The following is a 21,248-nucleotide window of genomic DNA, read 5'->3' on the forward strand; positions in this document are numbered from 1 at the left end:
CAAATTCTTCGGAAGACAACTTTTCTTTTTAAATCAGATAACATACATTTTCTTCTTCTGGTGGTTTCATAAATAAAACTTTAAATCTTCTTCCAAACCCCCAGCAGCAAGAATTTTAATAACGTTTTTTTTCCATTGACAATTTCAGCTCTGCCCCGTTGTACTCGGCGCAAGGGGTGTAACAATACATCAACCCACATCGATACATTGATTAAATGATTAACGATCCAATTGATGCAAAATTAAAATATCAATCCATATTGTTATTTTTAAGATGGACCTTTATTTTGAAATTCACAAGGCATGAGACTATAGAGAACAGGTGATCTATTATTATTATTATTATTAATAAATTAGAAGACTGTTGTTTTTGATTTAAATGCCTGCTTAGAAATAAAATGGTCAAATCATTTGTTTGTTTGTGAGTTAATATCAATGTAAATAATAGTGTTAGATGGGCTGATTATATCGCATCATATCAATCGCATCGATCGGAAATTGTAAGACTTTGTGACAAATATCGTATCGTCATCCAACCAAATTAATATAGCATCGTATCGTGATAAAGCCGGTGATTTACACTGCTACTAGGCACACTGCCTGTTGCATTTCCACGGACCTGCTGACGGTGTAGTGCGCTCTGCTGCTATTAAGCACAACTGTGTGACATTAACACTTTAAAGAAATCTGTGAGCAACGGAAAAAAGAATAAAAAAGGAAATAAATCATTATAAATAAGACCATCAATAAAATAAAAACACAAATAATGCCTGTATTTTATATGCAAGAATGTCTTGTCATGTTTTTAGAATAAAATAATCCACTGGTAGAAATATCTTGATCAAAGCTCAACATGAATTTATAACTAAGGCCCAGTTTCTCTGTGCCTGGACAGGTATTGTTTCCTCAAGGAGGGGTTTAAGGTTTCTAAATAGTAAAATTATTTTTGAAATTTTGAAGTTTTTGCAGCACGTTCTTGGTGAAAACCTTCTGGTTCCTCCGCCAATCAGTGAACAGTAGTTTGTTCACGTCACATTCCAGCTCTACTCAGCTCTGGTCGTCCCACGTCCTGTGGAGGTAAAACAAGAAAGCCAGCCCGGTACGAGGAAAGTGTAACTGAAAGGCTCGCAAAGAGGGCAAAGCCGAGTAGAGACCAGCCAAGAGGAGCCCGTGGAAATGGAGCTTTATAAATGTACTTCAAGACAGCTTCTCTAACCTTTAGGTTTTTGTTTTTTATTCTAGCAGATGAAACTAAAGCATAATAATGGCAATATTATGAGGGGTTAAGTATTTCAAATTTGCTACAGAAAGTAGATTAGGAAATCAATATTAGCTTTGATAAATATATCTGCTATAAATAATATTTAATGTATTTAATTTATCCCAACATTACACTACACAAGTCAAAAATCAAATCCTCTGAAATCAATACATATATAACTTAAATAATGAAAAAATACACTTTGACAAATCCTAACAAATTCTATGTGTTACAAAAATTCATCCTTCTGGTGAAGGACTGATGCCAGACGGCTCCTTCTCTTCATCTCTGAACTGTCTTTTCTTTTGCCTCTTCCCATTTAATTTTCTAGGCTTCAACGTTTTTGCTTCAAAGTTTTTAGGCCTCCCTTTTGGTCTACCTTTGGCCCTTCTCTGTGTTTTAGGTCTATAAAATCCTTCCGTCTGCGTCTCATCATCCGTGACCTGTGCGTCGTAATCTGTGTCCCGTTCCTCCTCGTCACTGCCAAGAGCCCGCTCTGGGCTTTTTGTCAACCCGTCAGACTCGGAACTATAAACGTGTCTTTTCTGGTTGCCTTTTGCATCTTTCTTCTGCTCCAGTCCAGAATGCGCAGGGTGGTAACGCTGGACGTGGTTCTTCAAGCTGACGTTGTGATTGAAGCATTTGTCGCAGCGCTGACACTTGTAAGGCCTCTCCCCCGTGTGCAGGCGCATGTGGGACTTTAAATGACTTGACTGGTTGAAGCCGCGCTGGCACACCGAACACTTGTGCGGCTTTGCTCCAGTGTGCACCAACAAATGTCTCTGGATGGAGAGGGCGCGGAAAAACTCGAGCCCGCAGAATTGACATTTCAACTCTATCGCTCCTCTGTGGTCTTCCAGGTGGACTCTGCGCTCCTTGTTGGTGGCGAAGGTCTCCGAGCAGTCCGGGCACCTGTACGGTTTCCCTTGGGTTACGTGGATCTGCTCGTGGGCAAACTTGTCCGCCTTTAACTTGAACGCCACGTTGCAGAACTTGCAGCGGAACTCGTAGTTCTCGTTGTGCACTCTGCTGTGAAAATTCAGCGCCACCTCGTTGACGCACCTCTTCCCGCAGATGTAACAGGCGTAGGGCTTTATTTTGTGCTCGCACGTGTGAGGCTTGCGTCGGTCGAAAAACCGTCCGCAGTCGGTGCAGAGCTGGCTGTGTATGGGGGTGAGCGAAAGGTAATCGCAGTAATCGATGTGGTCCGAGGGGTCGTCGCTTTGTTTGGCGGGAAATAATTTGACCGGGAAAACGCCCCACGCCGGCTCCCTGTCCTCGCTCGAATCCGTTTCACCCGGATCGCTTGATTCCGCGGGTCGATCTCTGGGGTCGCTCTCCTCTGCGATGGCAGCGACAGTCTCGGGAACCTCTGTGATGCTGCTGCAGGTTTCGTCTTCTGTCGCAGCCTGTAGCGGGAACACATATGATTGGTAGAGAGTTGATCTGTTTTAAAGCAGAAAAGTGAAATACCAAAACTAAATCCTAACAAGGACCTTAAATATATCTATAATCTCCTTTTGATAGCCCCAGAAACAACAAATTGTTCTGTTTTATCCAAAGGACTGGACAAGATTATAAGTGACAAGATCTGAGATAGGGTGTTTTTTTTTTCTTCTTTTTAAAGCACAGAGGTTGCTCTGTAAAAGCTAATTGTTGCTCATCGGTGACAACGTATTTAATATGCGGGGTTCCCCAAAAGTTCAATAGTTTCTCCACTTTTTTTTCATTTCATATACTTCATTTAGGAATTATTTATGGCATCTCCTACCATTTCTACGCTGATGATGTGGTTATGTATCGAAAAGGCCGGCTAGCTCATAATTAATTTTCTCGAAATTCCAGTAAAACTGAAACAAAGGATGCAGGCCCATCTGAAACATTTAGGAACGGCACGCAGACAGTTACATCCTTCTGTATATCAACCAAGTCCAGAACTTACAATAATTGAATGACAATATATAGCGATCGATAGACGTATATCGATGATAGAAAACAAAAGGTCAGTAGAATAAAAGTTTTCCTTCCTTGCATTCCTTGAGTGCATTCTATCCATGTAGATTAATATTGCAGTCTTTACACCTGCCAACCAATCACAAAGCAGACTCAAACCTTTCATGCTGCCCTGAAGCTTCTAAGCCAACCTGCCTTTTACAGATGCTTTTTGCTGATTTATTGAATTTGTTAAGAACAGTTAATGGTTCATTCAGGCAGGTTTCCCCTAGGACCTATAGGTTTAGTCAGGACTGTCATGTTGGACACGGCATGCTTTCCTTAATAGTTATCAGGTGTACAATGTTTTTTTTTTTCCTGCGATTTTGATGGGGGCTGTGCCCCAAAGCCCCCTCCGACCTTGTTTGGAGAGCTTTTTGGCATCCATGGTGTGATGCCTCTTGCTCAGTGGTGCTGCAGCATCAGTGGCCTTTCAGAAAAAGTGTGTTCATACTGACAGATCACGTGTCAGGCTGTACAGGTGGGCTTCATTTCACTAATAATGTGACTTTCGAAGGTAATTTTGACTATTTTGTGCTGTTCCATCACATAAAATAAGATTAAAAAAAAAACATTTTATATTATAAGTCAGAATGTAACAACATGAAATAAGGTTAGTGTGTCAGAAATAAATCACCAGTAAAGAAAAGAGCACCAAAGGCAGGCCTTACAAAAGCGTTGTGGAGATATTATGTTGTAGAGTATTCCCTCAGAAACGTCAACCTTCTAGGAGAAATCAAATGGTTAAAATGATTAGGAAAGGAGCTTCCACGATAATAAGGCGTCGTATAGGATTAGGCACCATGTTATTAAGAAATGCGTCTTTATTCTTGAAGATCAGAATACATAGGATCATATTAAATGAAGCCTATATGAGATCCTGATTAGGTGTGAGCAGCCTTTCTATATTCTTCTGAATGTGAACCCTTGAACTAATGTTTCATTTATTTAACAAAGGCGGTGTAAATAATAATGCTAAAATAATTTGGGGATAAATGCAAAGGCAGCCAGCAGGCGGTGTGCGGGGAGCGCTTACCTCAGCCCCCACATTTAAACCCAGTGATGATGGGACAGCGCCGGGCTTCAGCTGGACTCCGTCAGCGCCGTCAACAAGACAGTCGTCTGTAAAGTGTTCGCTACAAACACAGATCTCAGTCCACGACGACTCTCTGAAACGCTGCTTGTTGGCGTGAGCTATGAACGTGACCCAGTCCAGCCTCTCCTCCGGGTCTTCTGGTAACTGGAATCGCTGCGCACTGCGACGCCACGAATCGCATCCGGCAACAGAGCACATCCCGGGCCCTGACCTTGGATTCCTCTGACTCCTAAACAACCTCTTGGACAACCCCCACGAAAAGCGACGTTATGACAGGACGCTGCATTTTTTTCTAAAATATGCCCTAAGCTAATTTAGCTAGCTGTTGCAGTTTGGGTTGAGGCAAGATCATGGGCGGGGTTAAATCAGAGGGTACGATTGGTTTGTTGTCGGGCGTACCCCGGTGAGTTAATTTACTCACGTTGGGTCGCTGGCAGAATCCACAGTCCGTTCCAATAAAGGGTTAACAATTGAACACATAATGAATATGCGCACAAGTTATATACATATACAAAGCCTTCGGCAATGAATGCAATCGTTTTTTTATGAGTAAATCACCTTGTTTAAGTTTATTATGCATTTCCATTTTTATGACGCTGTACACTTCATCTCAAAACATACACATTGCAAGGAAAACAGGAAACTTTTTGCTGCGAAACTGAACTTCAACACGTCTTCTTCTCTTTTCAGATCAATGAAATATTTTACCAAAAACGTAACAGTGCCTACTATCTGTAAAAGTTAAAAAGTTTGTTGGAAAATGTGCTTTTATTGGGGGAACACTAATTAAACCAACATGTCTTTATTTATATAGATAATATATTTTCCTTGACTGTAGTTCGGCAATAAAGCCTTATAACAAGTATAATTTGGCTTCAATCAGGGGTGTCCAAACTTTATCTAATGTGGGCCAAAATCCCAAAATTGGAAGTACTCAAGGGTCAATCTTTTTTTACATAAAATAATAATAATTTTGTTGTGGATTCATTCTTTTGACCTGCACACCAATAAATTAAGCATGCAATATTTTAAGGAAACAAAGTGGTCAGTTTTTTTTATTTTTCCTTTGCGTTTCTTTTCTTTTGGGGACATTATTTTTTCTGTTTTGTTGATCCAGAAAATATTTTATTCCCCCCAACAAAAATGACACTTTCTTTGTAAAACCATTGCTCTTTTTAGCCAAGCTTAATGACTGGATGGGTCCTTGTCTGTTTTACAGTAGAATGTTGCTGTATTTTAACTATAGAATTTCTATTAGAGAAGAACACATTTTTTCATTAAGATTTTCATCCTAAAAAATGACCAATGTGCCCACTGGAGGGCCACATTATTTCCATTCTTCAGCAGCAGTAAAGGGCCACACAAAATTTGTTTCAAGGGCCACAAAGGGCAACCCTTGGTTTAAATAGTTCCTTTGGAGTTCTGGGGAGTAAATTAATAAAACAGACGAGGAACATAATAGACATCAATTCAATCATGTCTCTAAAAGGATGCAGTAATTCATGTGATTATTGCAATGCACTTTTAGAAGGTTTATTGAGGAAAACCAGTTGGGCCTTCAGATGGGAGAAATGTCTGTGCCTTTATTTGTTACGGGGGCCCCGGATTTGCTTTTTTTCATCTTGGAACAATCTACCAACAGATACAAGGGACATATGTTCACTCAGTGTGTTTACAATTAAAATCAAAGACCCATTTCTTCAATACAATGTTTAAACTTAAAATGGTCCATCTCTGTGTCCTGTCTATACTTCATTTAGACAAATCTATTTTTATTTATAAAGCAAATTAAAAAGTATTTTTACAGAAGTCCTGTACAATACTAAAACAGATCAAAGCAAGACATAATAAATAACCAAGAAAATAAAATAGAAAGAAAAGAAACATTGAAAATCAGTGTATTTTTTAGAGAGACAACAGCAAGAGAGGGCGCCTGTCTAGTATTTTATGGCAGCCATGAGTGAGAAGGCCAGAGAAATCAAATAGCTAATAATTATTATTATTATTATTATTATTATTATTATTATTATTATTATTATTATTATTATTATTATTATTATTATTATTATTATTATTATTATTATTATTATTATTGATAGGCCTCATTCCTGTCGCTCGTTATACCACTAGATGGCACTATTCATCTAAAAGTACTTTTCTTTGTTCTTGCTTTTTAAAACGTTCTTTACAGTAGTTACCTCTAAGACATATATTTATGAGAAGATATAGGCTTATTTCTTACATTTTGCTCAACCACAATGCTCACTTAGTAGATATCAAAATACGTTGGCCTACATAGAAATCTGAAAAGAAATTAAGCAATATAAACCCCCAAGTGTATGATTAAAGGGGACACCTCATGCTTTTGAGTTCTTCCTTTTCAGATTGAAATCATTCAGTTGTGGTCTATTATATAACGTGAAACTACAATGCTTTGGTCTGAATTCCATGTTAATTTATTCCCATGTTCCCCCTTTTTACCCCTGTTCTGAGATGTGTCTGACAGTAACTAATTTAGCTACGATCTCTTTAAATCTGAATCAGGCACTTCACTCCCTGCTTCTCTCCAGGTCATAGAGCATAAGATCAGAGGTGTCAAAAGTATTTACATCTATTACTCAAGTAGAAGTATAGGTACTAGAGTTTAAAAATACTTCTGTAGAAGTAGAAATATCAACTCAAACCTTTTACTCAAGTAAAAGTATAAAAGTAACAGATATAAAACTACTTAAAGTAGAAGTAATCCTCCGGATATGCAGCACGACAATGGTCAGAATTTCTTCAGAAATATCACATCTGAATGACTCAAAAGACAACAATAATGATAATAAAATGAAGGTTAAATCCTATGTAGATGATTTGGTGTCACTGAAACATGCCGTTCATGCTCGCAAACCCTCCAGTGCTGCTGATTTAAAACATGTCTGCCAACAAAGGTAGACCAAATTCCTCCAGAGCGATGTAAAAGACTTATCAGTGGTCATCTTATATGCTTGATGGGCAATTGTTTCCAATAAGGGGAATTTTGAAGCTTGGGAGGGCTGATAAGTTTTCCTGAAAAGGCCAGACTAGTGTTGATAGTTTTTTTTTTTCCGCATAGCAAAGATGGAGCTTTTAACAAGAGCTATTGTAATTTACTAAGGTTATTATTGTCAGATGTAGAAATATCTTTGATGATATAAAGCATTTAAGTGGGGCAAAAAAGACACAGCAGAAGAAATATCTAAAGGCACAGATATTTTTTTCACCGCACTGTTTAAGGTAGTGAACTTTAAACACATGGCTGGTGAATAAACATACACAACTACCGCATCCTCGTACAGCAGATGGGGAATAAGTTGCTGTTAGAGACTGACAGGGGGATTTTCAGTTTCTAGACACATGCGAAGGGTAATGCTTTGAGGATTTAGGCTTATTGGCAGTATGTTGTTGAACTGCAAACACTAACAAAGAACAATAAACTAAGCAGTGATGGATAATTCCTATGATTTATTAACCCCATTCCATTCATACTTTTTTCAGGCCTGATATGAAGTTCCCAGGACTGAGCCAGAGAAATAACAGCAAACTGATCCAAAAAAGAAAAGAAAAAAAAATCACATTTCTTGGTTGCACAAAGGAATCTCCCCCTCCTGACCAGCATTAACACTCCATCTTCCTCCATCGTACCGATTCTGGGAAAAAGAGCGAAAGGCACAGTCGAAACATGTCAGCTGCCTTTCCAATTCGCAGAGGAATGTTGGCAAGTTTTCACATTGTTGTCAGTCACTTGGCCAGATAAGAGTTCGCTCAAAGATTGATGGCATTGCATACCAGCAGTTCCTACTCTGTGTTTTCCCACTGCTTCACTGTTGAAAGCATCTAAAATATCTCAACACCTCACATCCTCCCTGCTCTAGTGCAGGCTTGTGAGTTGTTGTGTTTAAAAAAAATAAAAAAAATCCACTTTGATCCACTTTTACAAGACACATCATAACAAGTTATAGCTTTTTTTTTTTTCTTTCAGCTGTGTCTCACTGTAAAGCACGCATGTGTCTATGGTATAATTTATAAATGACCTTAAAATACCATTGGATCATCATTTCTGACATACTTTAAAGGGTTTTGTGACATGGGAATTAGGACTCTTTCACAGAAGAATTTTAAAGATTTAGGTTTCAGAAAGCCAAAATGCCTGCAAGACAGAGGTAAAAGGGGTAAAGTTGAAAGGTAAAGTTTAAGTTTAAAGCAACAGAGATTTAGACAAAGATGTAGATCACTGTCAACCTCCTTAGGTCAATGCTTTTCAAATACATCAAACCCAGTTTTTGCCGACTTCCATTACATGTCTTAGTCTTTCTGTCATGATTTATGTTTTTGTTTGTTCTGCCTTTGGACTTTTCTTATCAGCCTGTCACCTGTCAGCCACCAGCCACTATCCAATCAGCTCTGCCCCAGTCAATTAGCCCACATCAACTCCACCTGCTGCCAGTAATTACATTCAACTCTGGTTACCTGTTCACCAGCCTTCATATACCTGCCTCAGCCAGCTCATCCCCTGCCAGAACATTTCTTCTCTTTTCGTTCAGTGTGATGTGCCCTGCTTCTACCAGCTCCTGTGTGCTCAGCTAGCTGGATTCTTCTGTTAAAGGTTGACTGAGCCTGCATGCTGCAGTTCTGCCTGTTTCTCCGTGAGTTCCAGCTGCTCGCTCTGCCCGTTCCGGTGGTTTCCTGGTCCACATCGCCTGTTTGGATCTGTCACTGCCTGCATCTCCTGGTCCTCTGCTCATCCCTGCCTGCCAGCACTTTCAGCCGTACCTCATCTGTTCAAGTCTGGTTCTGCTTGTCTGCCTCACCCGCCACTATTCATCCCTCACAATAAACCATTTTAAGAGAAACGGAACTCTGTGTCTGGCTGAATATCTGGTTCCACTGGCATTAATCATTACTTTCTTTTAAAAAGGTTTAATTTTTAAACACTATACTGAGATATGATCTCAATCTTGTGAAAGCTCCATAACACTATATAATAATTACCTTCTCTGTCAATCGTTTAGTACACTACATTGCTCAAAGTATTCACTCCTCTTTCTCACACGCAGGAATTTGAGTGACTCTTCATTCTTAAACAATATTATTTATAGTTATGTTGGCTCATCCTTTGGGGTTATAACTGTTGCATAAATTCTGGGAAGGCTTTTTACAACATCTAGCAGAATGTTTATGACCATTTAACGCATTTGTGAGGTCAGACACTGATGTTGGACGAGAGAGCCTGGGCTCACAGTCTCCACTTGAATTCATCCCGAAAGAGTTCTGTTGGGTTATGGATCAGGACTCTTTGCAGGCCCGTCAGGTTTTCTCACACCAAACCGAATTACCCATTATGTTATGGCCATAGCTTTTTTTTAACTGGTGCACAGTAATAATGAACTAGGAAGGAGCCATCCCCAAACAAAGCTGGGAGCAAGAAACAGTCCCACTCCAAAAAAAGTAAAAAAACACAAAGCAACTGGACTTGTTTTCCGTAGTTGAAGACGTTTCGCTTCCTCTCCAGGAAGCTTTCTCAATTCAAAATTCACTTTTTGAATTGAGAAAGCTTCCTGGAGAGGAAGCGAAATGTCTTCAACTATGGAAAACAAGTCCAGTTGCTTTGTGTTTTTTACTTTTTTTTTGAATGACCATGACCTGGATGACTGAGAATCTTCACCAGCAAACAGTCCCACTGTTCAGTGCTTGTTTTTACACAAACATTTGTTGTTTTCTCATGTCTTTTCCCCAGTCTAACTGCATAATTAGTCCTTTTGATAACTGTGTTATAAGAACTGATTATGTTAAAATGATGTGTAAAGATTGAGATAGGAGGCAAGCTGTACATGTAAATGAACTTTATCCACAACCAAAGATGAAGGAGAAGGAAAACTAGAAAAGGTACTAAACAAAACCGAGGTGTGCAAGACCTGATGCCTGGAGTCTGTGCATCAAGAGCCATGCGTACAGATAAATGATGAACATGGGGTATAAGCGTCTTAGCTAATAAAGAATCTATGGGTATATTCAGAGGAAGATCAGAGACGCCAAACTCAACAAGGCAGATGACCTGAACGCCACTTTCAAAGCAACCTGGGCATTTATTATACCTCAGCAGTGCCACAAGCTAATCGTCTCCATGCCACTCTGCATTGATGCAGTAATTCATGCAAAATGGAGGCCCAACCAATTATTGAGTGCTTAGGAATAAACACACTTTTCAGGCTTTTCCCGAAAAGTGTGTTCAAAGTATACTGTCTGGTTGATCTTATTTAATATTTAAAAATTCTGAGACACTTTAAGTTTTTATTATCTGAAAGCCATGCTCATCAGAAAAAAAAAATGCTTGAAATAGACTGTAGCCAGTATGTTTCACACTGTACCGTGGGGAATGTGGGCCAAGAATGAACACACATTTTGGGTCAAGCGTTATAACGCATCATATGCTGAAAGGATTTTGATCAATATTTTTATGAACTTGCTTTCAAGGAATCAAAACAATCTCACAACAGCGCAGCTGGACAGCTTTCACATGGTTTCACACCGGTGGCACCCTAATGTTCATTGTCACTGTCATTTTCATCGTCAAGCTGCTCGTTGAAGCTTCGGCGTGTCTGTCGCACGGCCGCCTCAAACTGGTTCCCCTCAATATCTGTGGCTCAATGTAGATCAGAGATCTATTTGGAAAAAGATACTGATAACAGGACTCTCTATCCTCCCTTCATTACATCCTGCGGCATGTGTGATAATAGTTCATAAACACCTCCCCGGTGGGGCTGGGGCTAAATTAACGGCAATAAAAGCATTTGAAAAAGTAGCATGGTAGCAAAAGGTGGAAGAGGAATTTCCAGCGGTATTAGTGGCTAATCTGGGAAAAACCTGTTTTTGTCACGTATAGGGTTACGTGTCCTTGTGAGAATGTGATCTATGTCAAGCCCGCCCTTCATGGCAAGAAGAGAACAAGAGAGCAGGCCACCCGAGAAGGCTGAACCCGAAAGAATGCAGCTCTGGTATTCATTAATGAAGAGAGCTCTTTGCAGTGGTGGAACAAGAGGGCAGGAATGAGGGGATAGGTTGACAACGATACAGAGGTGGTCAGGGGGAGAGAAAAGAAAAAAAAAACACCTTTTAGAAGAAAATGATAATTTCTTAACACCTAGTTGTAACTGCTACCACTTACTGCCCGAAAACAAAACACAATCAGTCTGGTAATGCTTATTGGAACATTTTATTTATTGTTTTCTGAAATGTCGCATGAATTCAACCGCTGATTTCACAAGAAAATGCCTGTTTTTTGAAGTCAACCCACGACGGGTCGTTTTACAGCTTGACAAGGCCGTGATTGTCGGCACATAACTTACAAACGAAGTCTTTGGCATCCTGCTCAAAGCGCTAATGTATCTAAAATAATACAAACATCTGTATAAAATATATAATAAAATTAATTAACCTGTTTGTTAGTTCGCAGCTCACAGTAAACAAACAAAAAAATAAAAAAACCAACACCCTTTTTTTTGCCCCTCAGTGGTAACCAAACCAGCAGAATCGCCACATCAGGGCACACACTCGCTACTATCACACATGCAAACATACTTTGAGAGGAAGGGGGTGAAAAAAAAAAGACAAATGACACAACATCATCCCAAAACTACACTTTTTTTCCAACACCAGGTCTGTGTCAGTTTAAATAATCATAATATATATATATATATTACGCGCCTCACTGTTCACACTTCTCCAAACCTTTGCAGAACCAGCTGCTCAGGCTGGACAACCGTCAGCAGTGGAGGCTTCAAATCTTTTTTGTTATCAGTTTAAATTAATGAGATCAGGGGCAGTCCTCCAATAAGAGAGCCGTGTGATAGGACAGAGATTACTCGAAATTAAATCCACAAACGTGGGAGAAGAGAGGGGATGCAGGTCAGACTGGCAACCCCTTTGCTGGATATTCAAACAGAAATAAATGAAATCCATTAAAACGTAGGGAATGTGGAAACTAGATAAGATAAGAATATAGCAACTTAACTTAGTGGGGGAAAGAAATAAAATAGATAATAAAATTAAAAATAATAATAAAAAGGGATAAGCAGCATTTTTTTACATTTATAGAAAGAAATATTTATATAAATAGCACGGCATACACTCTGTGAGAATATATTGCCACGTTACAATCCACAATACTGTCCAAGTACCTCAGAGGATTCATCCTTTCCCACCGTTCCCCGGGCAGACTGCCTGCAGGCGTCCGGCTCAGTGCGAGAAAGCGGGTCAGAGCCCAGCTCTGCCACCACCATGTGAAAAACAGTCCGTTTTCCTCAAACGTTGCCCCCCCCCCCCACCTCCCCCCCAACTAACATGCATTCATACATTTGCCTCGTTCTCTCTTCTTGCAGTCTTCACAGATACTTAAAAGTTAGCTTTTTTTTTCTCTCCTTTCATTCAGAATGCAAATCTTGGTTGTTTAGATGAAGATTTCCACCGCCTCCGACTCCAGGTCATCCAGGCCTCTGAAGGGATTTGAGAGCATCTTCTTAGTGGCTGACTTGTCTGGTGGTTAAGAAATAAAAAAGAGAGAGAAAAATTCTATGAATGCTTAAAGGGGAGAACATTGGGAGGAAAAAAAAAAGAGTTTTGCATTGACTGAAAAGGTTAATGGAAATTCTCCACAGTCACAGAACGCAGTCTGGTGAATGTGCTCAGTCAACAGATTCGCATTACTTCCCGACCATGCACATTCCACAGGCCACAGATTATGAAGCATGACCTGCACTGATGCAATGTGACCGGCTGGTTAATCCTCACCGTGGCTAATCAATGTGGGGATCCGTGAAGCGGGGACCAAAAATTACAGCATGTGTGCGTTTTGAGTTCTTAGCTTCATAACGTGTGACGTTCCAGCTTTGAGCTGCTGTTGCTGATCGGTCACTCACCGTCGCTTAGCTTAGTTGTGCTGGTTTCCTCTTTGGACCGGGTTTCCTCCGGCTGCTGCCCGAGCGCTGAGAGTCCCGACTGCGCCGAGAACTGACGCTTAGGCAACGTCTGATCGTCTGACAGATTTTTACCTAAAGACACCACCACGGACAAAGTCAGTATCCTTCGTTCAAACATCACTTTTTTTTTTTTTTTTTTGCGATTCGCAAAGGTTGGTCGTGCGTCTGACCTTTACTCTTGCCGCAGGCTGTGCTGATGGAGGGAGTGGAGGAAGCCGGTCGCAGTGGAGCTCCCAACAGGTTTGCCCGAGGACTCTGCTCATCCCTCTGACTTTGATCCTGATGCAGCCGCTGGTTGAGGATCTTTATCACGGCGTCTTTTTCCAATATCTGAGCATAAAGGGCTCGGATTCTGATGTGAAGAAGGAATATATCGGTTAAAAAAAAACATATGCAAACAAAAAGATAATTTCTTTTGACGGTTTTCAGAAAAAAAAGGTACCTGTTTTCCATCTCCTGATTCCTGTGGTCGGGGAGCGGCAGGTCCTCGTTGAAGCTGTTGTTAGACGAGTGGCAGGGTGAGTGGTTAATGATGGTGGTGTCTCTGAAGAAGAAAAAAAAAATACATAAAATGAATTAAAATAACAAATCTTGGCTTGGTTTTAATTTTTTGGACAAACTGAAGACTGTCTGTCGCAGTAAACGTCTGGAAAAAGTGAAGCACCTCTGAGCCGCAGCGGTGGCGGCCACCTCCATGGCAAATTGCCTCATGGTGCTCTCCTCCAGGTACTTCTGCTCCCAGCGCACCATGTCGGCTTCCAGGGCCAGGATCCGCTCCTCGCGCTCACGCAGGCGCTCTTGGAGTGAGCTCAGAGTCAATCCCGGGGGCTGAGACTGTCTCTGAAGTAACCAGATGGCAATAGTTTTAAAAAATTTTTGTTAAAAAACAACAACATAAAGTCATGTCACATCTTTCCCCGGCCACGAGGGTTTACCTGCTGCGCCCGCATACTCCTCAGCTCCTGCTCCAACCTGGTCCTGAGCTTCATCTCTAGGCTCTCCCTCTTCTCGCATGTTGACTGCAGCTGAGCCAGCGCGCTCTGGAGCCTCTCCACCTTCTCCACGTACGCCCTCTTCCTCCTCAGCTCCTCCTCGAGCTGGCGACCTCGTCCCCGAGCCGCCTCCAGAGCCTCCTCGAGCCGCTTCGTCTTCAGGTTCTGCTCCTCCACCGTGCCCCGCAGGCGCTGCAGCTCCCGCTCCGTGCGCTCCCGCTCAGCGTTCTGCTCCTCGTCTGAAAAGCAAAACACGACGGAAAGGTCAGCCTCGACGTGTCGCATGAGACTGGAGATGGGAACCATCAGTTAGCCACTCTCTGGCTTTGATTAGTGATTGGCAGGAGAAATGCTGAAAAGCCAGCAACAGACCTTAGAAATCCAACTATTTTTAATTTGTAAAAACATCAACCACCTGCCCTTAAGGAGATGTACCTTTTCCGATTAGTAAAAAAAAAAAGTCTGTCACACGTTAGGGACGCGTATTTTGGTGCATAAACTGGAACTTCCTGTAGTTTTTTAGATGCAGCCACATCTAAAACCCCGCAGCGCACACTTTGCTCTTTTGGAATGGAAAATAATAATAAGTCGAAAATCGCCAGCCGCGAACAAACAGCCCGATCGCTGCGTTTCTCTACCGACACGGTTTCCAAAAACCCACGCAGTAATTTCCAGAGTCGCAACATGGTGGCCAGTGTTCTCCATTTAGTGAAGCAGTTCTGGAATGCCAAAAAGAAGAGAGAAGAGGCGGAAAAGGGAAGGAGGAGGGGGGGGGGGGAGCTTCCCCATCCCTTTGACCCACATAGCACAAAACATTCCTCATGAAGGCCATACAAACACCAGCACTCTGCTTGAGTCCAGATCCTCAAACAGACACCATAAATCACACTCCCAACAGGTGGTGGAGAGGGGGGAGGAGGGGGAGGGGGATATTCCTACCACTTCTACTGCTGCCCTGTGATTAAAAGTCGCTTGATTTTCTTTCGCAAAAAAACTCTTGCGTGGACTAAATTCCATGTTATTAAGCCTTCTTAGCCAATCGGCCAAGGTTATGCAAGTGAAATTCCTTCATGCAAAAAAAAAAGCTCCAGAAAGGGGCCCCACTGCTATTCTGCAATCTAGTTCAGTCATGCATCCTGTTTCTAAAACAGGCCCTAACCTCGGGTGAGGCGAATCTCAGGGTGTAAAACTTCAGCTCAGGGGGCCCGTCTAGTCCGTGCCGGCACATGACTTTGTCCGGGTGGGCACGCTTTACCGCAAACACGAGCCGCAGAGCTCAAGGTGTGTGCTTTTGAGCTTGACGGCGTTTCGCGTCCAGGTGTTCGCTTCGAGATTTGCCATAACAAAGGAAGTAGTTCCGGAGAAGTCCTGTTAGACTGACAGAATCAACTAAAACTCAAGAAAATAAAAAAGGGGACACCTCATCCAGCGAGCTGACAACACTGAAGAGCTGTGAGATCCTTTCAAACTGAGAATTTTAGGGCACAGCATATGATTGGTTTGTAAGCACAGCAAAAATACCAGCGTTGACTAAACGTTAGCGGCTAACGGCCTGAATCAAGGGGGTTTTCATTCCATCTGGATTATGTCAGGTTCATGGCTAAGATTGTTTAAACATGACAGGATTTCTGCTGGCTTCAACTTGGATTGAATATTCAAAATCTAAATGAACTTCCTAACGTACTGACCTCATGGCTTACAAACAGCTACATACACCTTTATAGACTGAAGTTGGTGTTTGCGACTCCGGTGCTTTTCACGCCTGAAGCTCATCTAGCTTAAGCGCTTTCCAGCACGGAACTCTGTAAGCTTCACCTCGGCCTTTATTGATGGGTTTTAGTCAACTGCTGAGATGTCCTGTTTTCAAACCAGACTAAGTCTAAGTTAAATACGTGCACCGTTCCATTTCACAGGAGCTGGTTGTAAACGACTAACACAAATGTTTTCGGCTTGTTGATGCAAAGAAACTAAAGCAGGTCAGTTTAGGGGAGGAGTGTTTTTCCACGGGTCCGGCTTCAAAATTCCTTCTGACATTGGCTGTTTACGGCCCGACATCAGTGGCTTTGTAGTTCTGTCAAAAGTGTAAAAATAATTACATTCCTGAGCCAGAACTAGAGCACACACACACACACACAAAAAAAGGGAGAATGCCTCCTGAGTACGGAATAAATGAGCAACTACAGATATAACTACAGATATAACTAAAGATTTTGGGAATCAAGACATTAAAGACCTAAAATTGAGATCATGAGACTTTTTTTTTTTTTTACTCTTCAGACCATGTAGAAACCCTCACTGATGTAAACTCAGTAAAGATTCACTAAACACAGGTTGGGACCGCAGAAACATTTATTCTAATTGTTAAAACGTCTTAAACTAATGATAGATTCGTTATTGATTTATAAAATCTTGCTGGTATTTGTGAAAACAAAAAAAAGGGGGCGGGATTTATCGGTTTGCTGAAAATCCTGTCTCGCCTCTTTCCAGTGAAACCAATACGGTGTCTTGCCTACTCTTGTGACCTCTCCCAGCTCCCGCGCTCCCCCCTTCCCCTGTAGAAACACATTACCGACTTGCACACTTACTTTGCTCAAGCAGTTTAGCCATAATGTGCTGGTTGTGGTCGGCTACCTCCACTTCTTTTGCCACGTGGGTTCTGGCTTTCTCCAGGTTCTCTGTGACGCAGGAACAGGTAGACGTTAGCTTGAACAGCGTGTGGCGTCACTGCAGTCGGCCTCTCGGCGGCTCATATGGGACGTTTCATACCTCTGAGGTCTCTGTTGAAATCCTGCAGCCTCCTGATCTCGGCTACCAGCCTCCTCCTCAGCGACTGCTCCAGGTTTTCCCTCTTACTGCTGCCCTGCATCAGCGTCTCGTAGGCCTCGGAGATGCGCTGAATCTCTTGCTCCAGCTGAAAAAGGAGGGGGGGGGAGGGAGCAGGAGCAGAAAAAAGAAAGAAGAACATTTTGGTTAGGCTAGCTTACATGCCACGGAGGAGCTGGAATGTTAATTCATGTTTTTGCAACAAGTTCATAGTTATTACATAGTTATTACGTGTGTGCGCCTGCAGGACAATGTGGAGGACGTTGCTGGCGTAACTTTAAGTGGGAACTAGGTGTATTTTAAGATAGCATTTTTTAAGAATCTGTGTGCGAGTGTGGTGCGATTCTGAGAAGGAAACCGAGCCTGTGCCACTCCCTTTAAGACTGATTTATATCTACATTCCTGAGAGCTGATAGCTGCAATTCCAGGTGTGTGTGTGTGTGTCTGTGCGCGCGTGTGCACAGGAGCATGCAAGGCAATACGCATCGAGAGAGACCGACACATGGAGCTGGGAAAGCCGCCAGGAGGAGAGAAGGTGTACATGCCTGAGCCCGGGCAGTGGAAACGGCAAAGAGACACCCACCATTACGGCAGTCACTCAGGCATGTTTACTCAGGGCTGCGGCCCGACGGGGAAAACTTTCCAACCCTGGCAATTATCATTCTTCAGGGCTGAGGCACGGCGAAAGCCATGTGACATAACTCCGACGGAGTGGGTTGATTTTTATGAAGATCTGGCTGAGGTGTCGAGTGTCACCCAGGCTTTTTTTTTTTTTTTAACCTGAACGAGGATATTAAAGGTCTGGTTGATGAGCTCATAAAAAAAAAAAAAAAAACAGAGGTAAAAAGAGCCTCTAAAAGCAAGAGCATGGGAACAAAAAAGTGCAACTGCATGAGAAAAGAACCGGCCCATTCACTTTTACTATTTTTTTTTCTTCTTCTTCTTCTTTTCTACCCCAGCCTGCCACTTTAACCTCTTACCCAACTAAATGGCTGTGGTGTGACGAGGCCAATGTTACCCTGAAAAAAATCAATGGCTGCCCTGAAAATAAAGCACACACACACACACACACGGGCCTCCAGCGTGTCAGCCACACAATGAAAGAAGTGTGCAAACACAGGAGCAGCAGGCTGTGACCTCTGTTTGTGGCCCTGCATTAAGGAAAGGTAGCAGCTGCTGATCTCATATGTTTGTCCACAGGAGGGGCGTGTGTGCTGGCCGCAGCACTTCTCCAGATACCTTGGATATCAAGGGTCAACAACTGTCATCTGGAGTCGCGTTTCAGTGGCAGGTGGCTGGGAAGAAGAATGCTGAGTGGATCTACAGCGGGCACTTTTTTTTTTTAGTTTGAGATATATTTTTTTCTTTGGGGCATTTTTTGGTATGTTTCGAAATCTCTGCCTCGTTTCTGACGGGTTTGCCGCCTCCTTACCTTCTGGATGCGGCCGGTCTTCTCCCTGTGGGCCTCCAGCTCTTGCCTCAGCCTCTCGTTCTCCATCACGAGCAGCTCCACCTGGTTGGGTTCCTCCAGGCCAGCAGGTGGCAGGCTGTTGAATGCGTTGTAGCTGGGTAATTCCGGCTGATCAGACTGGACATACCTACGAGAGAAATGTCGTGATTAGAGGCGAAAGCGTAGTGGGTCTGGTTGCCCTGCCGTGTTAGGTCACATTTGATTAGAGTCTTTTGCTTTTTTTTTTATGCTGTTAAGAGTAGCAACTAGAGGAGAGAAAGACGGCCCGCCCGGCTGCCGTGGTGTTGGAGAATGTAGGACACTAAATGCGGAACATAGTGGTCGCCCGTGTACCAGAGACTACTTTGGTGTCGGTGAATATGCCGCTGCTGTATTCCAGGCACTACAAACATCTACAGGGCCGGACTTGCTCCTTCGCAACTATGTCGAAATCCGATTCTGGATGCAGGCTGCGGCGTGACTCATGTCCACAAGAATGTGTTTACGCATGTGAAATATGAAGGCGAGTATTGGGCGGGTTAAGAAGCAATGCCAGTGACGTGATGTAATGCTACAGTAGTCTCTAAGACACACACACAAAGAAAGAAAGAAAGTGATGTAAAATGAAGCGCGTCCTCTCTACCTGTGTGGCTGAGCCTGCACCGGTTCCTGGACCTGGTGAGGAAGAAAGCCCTGGCTCTGGATGGGGCTGCTGTATTCTGGGGGTGGGTTGCGTTTGTCCGTGCTTTGCCCCGTCCTCGGGAGGGTCTGCGGGGCGTAGTAAGGGAGCTCCGGGTAGCTGTGGGAGTTCGTCTTGATGGCCGCGGCCTTCGCGAACGCGTTGCGTCTGTCCATGGACATCTGCATGAGATGCTCGCTGAGGGAGCGCACGTGGCCGCACTTCTGCCCCAGCATCCCTGCTTCTTCGTGGAAGGATCCGTCGTGCCGCGCGATCTGGCCCTCGTGGAGCTGCTGGTGGGCCCAGTGGGAGGACGGGTACTGAGAGTGCGCCTTGGCCTGCTCGTAGGTGGGCAGCTTCTCTCCGTGCAGCTGGAAGCCACTCTCCGAGTGGTGGTAGTCCCCTTGGTGCTCCTGGCCCTGCGGCTCCTGCCTGGCCGAGAGCTGGGGAAGCAGCGGGTCCTCCTGCGTGAGGCTTTCCAGAGACGATCTGGGGCTCCGGCCCATTTCGCCGCCGCTGCTGGGTCCACTGTTGCTTCCGCTGCCTCCGCGCAGGGCCTGCTGCTGGATGGCCAGTAAAGTGCGGGCGTCTGTGGGGTTTCCATAGCGGAGCTGCTCCTGGATGAGCCGGTGTAGGACCGTGCCAGACGGCTCCTCAGTGGATGACATAGTACAGTGTAAAAAAAAATGGAAAAATAAAAATAAAAACACACACAGGGGCTTTCTCCCAAAAGGATCAGTAGAGCTGCTTTGATTCAAAGTGGAGATGTTTTCAGAACCTGAGACAGAAGGAGAGAGACAGTTAAAGAACTGGTTATAAACTACATAAAAGACAACAAACAGTGGCAATAAAGAAGCCACGATTTTATGTTAAGGCCGCAGAAACTGTGTGGCCACAAGTAGACATTGTGGATGCTGTGACTTTTTTTTTTTTTTTTTTTTTCACAGCATGCCAAAAAAAAAAAAAAAAAAAACTCGGTGCGCCAAACATTCCTATCTCACGGGGGAGCAAAAGCGCACAATCCCCGCGTTTTGAAACAGTTTCACCCCCTCAAAGCTCGGCTATCAAACACGGAACGAAGTAAAAACACATCGATTCTCCAAAGCCGGCCGTAAAAGTTTCAGCCCGAAGCAAACAACAACAACAACAACAACGTGGGGCTTCTTTATCCACGACCCCGGCGCCACTTGAGCTGCGAACGAGAACAGAAGCTTCCCTTACCAGCGACGCTTTCATGATCACACAAAAAAAAAAAAAACTCTTCTCGAAACGGACCCGACTCCAAAGTATTTCCAATAGTTCCGCCGCGGAGTCTTTAGTCGAGTTAAACGCGCCTCATGTTGCCGCGCTCCTCTCTCGCTGTGAAATGATTATGGGGAGAGCAGGCGGCGGTAATAAGTAACCGAGGAGGGACTGAGGTCGGAATGCCAGGAATGCAAAACGCGAGCTCCCTCGGGGATCTAAAGCGTAAAAAAAAAAAAAAAAAAAAACACGGGAGGAGGAGGAGGAGGAGGAGGAGAGCAGCGCCGCGCATTACTGGGCCAACGAGGAATGAAAGAAGGCAAAAAAAAAAGGGTCTAACAATAATGTTCACAGCAATATCAAACACTAATTGACTTATCTTTCTAACTTTACTGAAGTCACTAATTGCATTTTATAGAGCTAAATCTTCACGTCAAATCCACGTTTGGAGCTGCAGACTCTAAATATGCGCTCGAAGACGCACCGTTTCCTTTTTTAGAACAAGAGATATTGTATTCTAAATGATTTTATTTATTTATGTTTAACCACGAAAATTTAAATGCTTTTAATAATACGAAACATGCGAGTAAAATCCCATGCAGCCTAGCTAAACACCAAATTAAGAGAACTAAAGATGCAACCCAGTGATGTATATTTTTTTTATGGTAAAACGTTGCTTTATTGACAATAAAATACAAAAACAAAGTTAGTGAT

General features: G+C 43.0%; 2 protein-coding genes across 2 annotated transcripts; both read right to left on the reverse strand.

Moving 5' to 3' along the window:
• Positions 1-1,347: 1,347 nt before the first annotated feature.
• On the reverse strand, positions 1,348-4,547 carry LOC105937557 (zinc finger protein 227). Its single transcript, XM_036137776.1, has 3 exons — positions 4,290-4,547; positions 3,556-3,683; positions 1,348-2,707 (listed from the first exon to the last, which is right to left on the reverse strand). Exons 1-3 carry the CDS (start codon positions 4,545-4,547, stop codon positions 1,501-1,503), a joined length of 1,593 nt encoding a protein of 530 aa, XP_035993669.1. The 3' UTR covers positions 1,348-1,500.
• A 7,020-nt stretch (positions 4,548-11,567) lies between these two features.
• amotl2b (angiomotin like 2b) lies at positions 11,568-20,702 on the reverse strand. Its single transcript, XM_012878963.3, has 11 exons — positions 20,514-20,702; positions 19,257-20,070; positions 18,596-18,761; positions 17,107-17,251; positions 16,926-17,015; positions 14,284-14,579; positions 14,013-14,188; positions 13,791-13,892; positions 13,519-13,700; positions 13,289-13,420; positions 11,568-12,905 (listed from the first exon to the last, which is right to left on the reverse strand). The coding sequence occupies exons 2-11, from the start codon at positions 19,958-19,960 to the stop codon at positions 12,820-12,822; spliced, it is 2,079 nt and encodes a 692-aa protein (XP_012734417.2). The 5' UTR covers positions 19,961-20,070; positions 20,514-20,702; the 3' UTR covers positions 11,568-12,819.
• Between the last annotated feature and the right edge of the window lie 546 nt (positions 20,703-21,248).

The sequence above is a fragment of the Fundulus heteroclitus genome, chromosome 6 (assembly GCF_011125445.2).
Source record: "Fundulus heteroclitus isolate FHET01 chromosome 6, MU-UCD_Fhet_4.1, whole genome shotgun sequence".
Taxonomy (NCBI): domain Eukaryota; kingdom Metazoa; phylum Chordata; class Actinopteri; order Cyprinodontiformes; family Fundulidae; genus Fundulus; species Fundulus heteroclitus.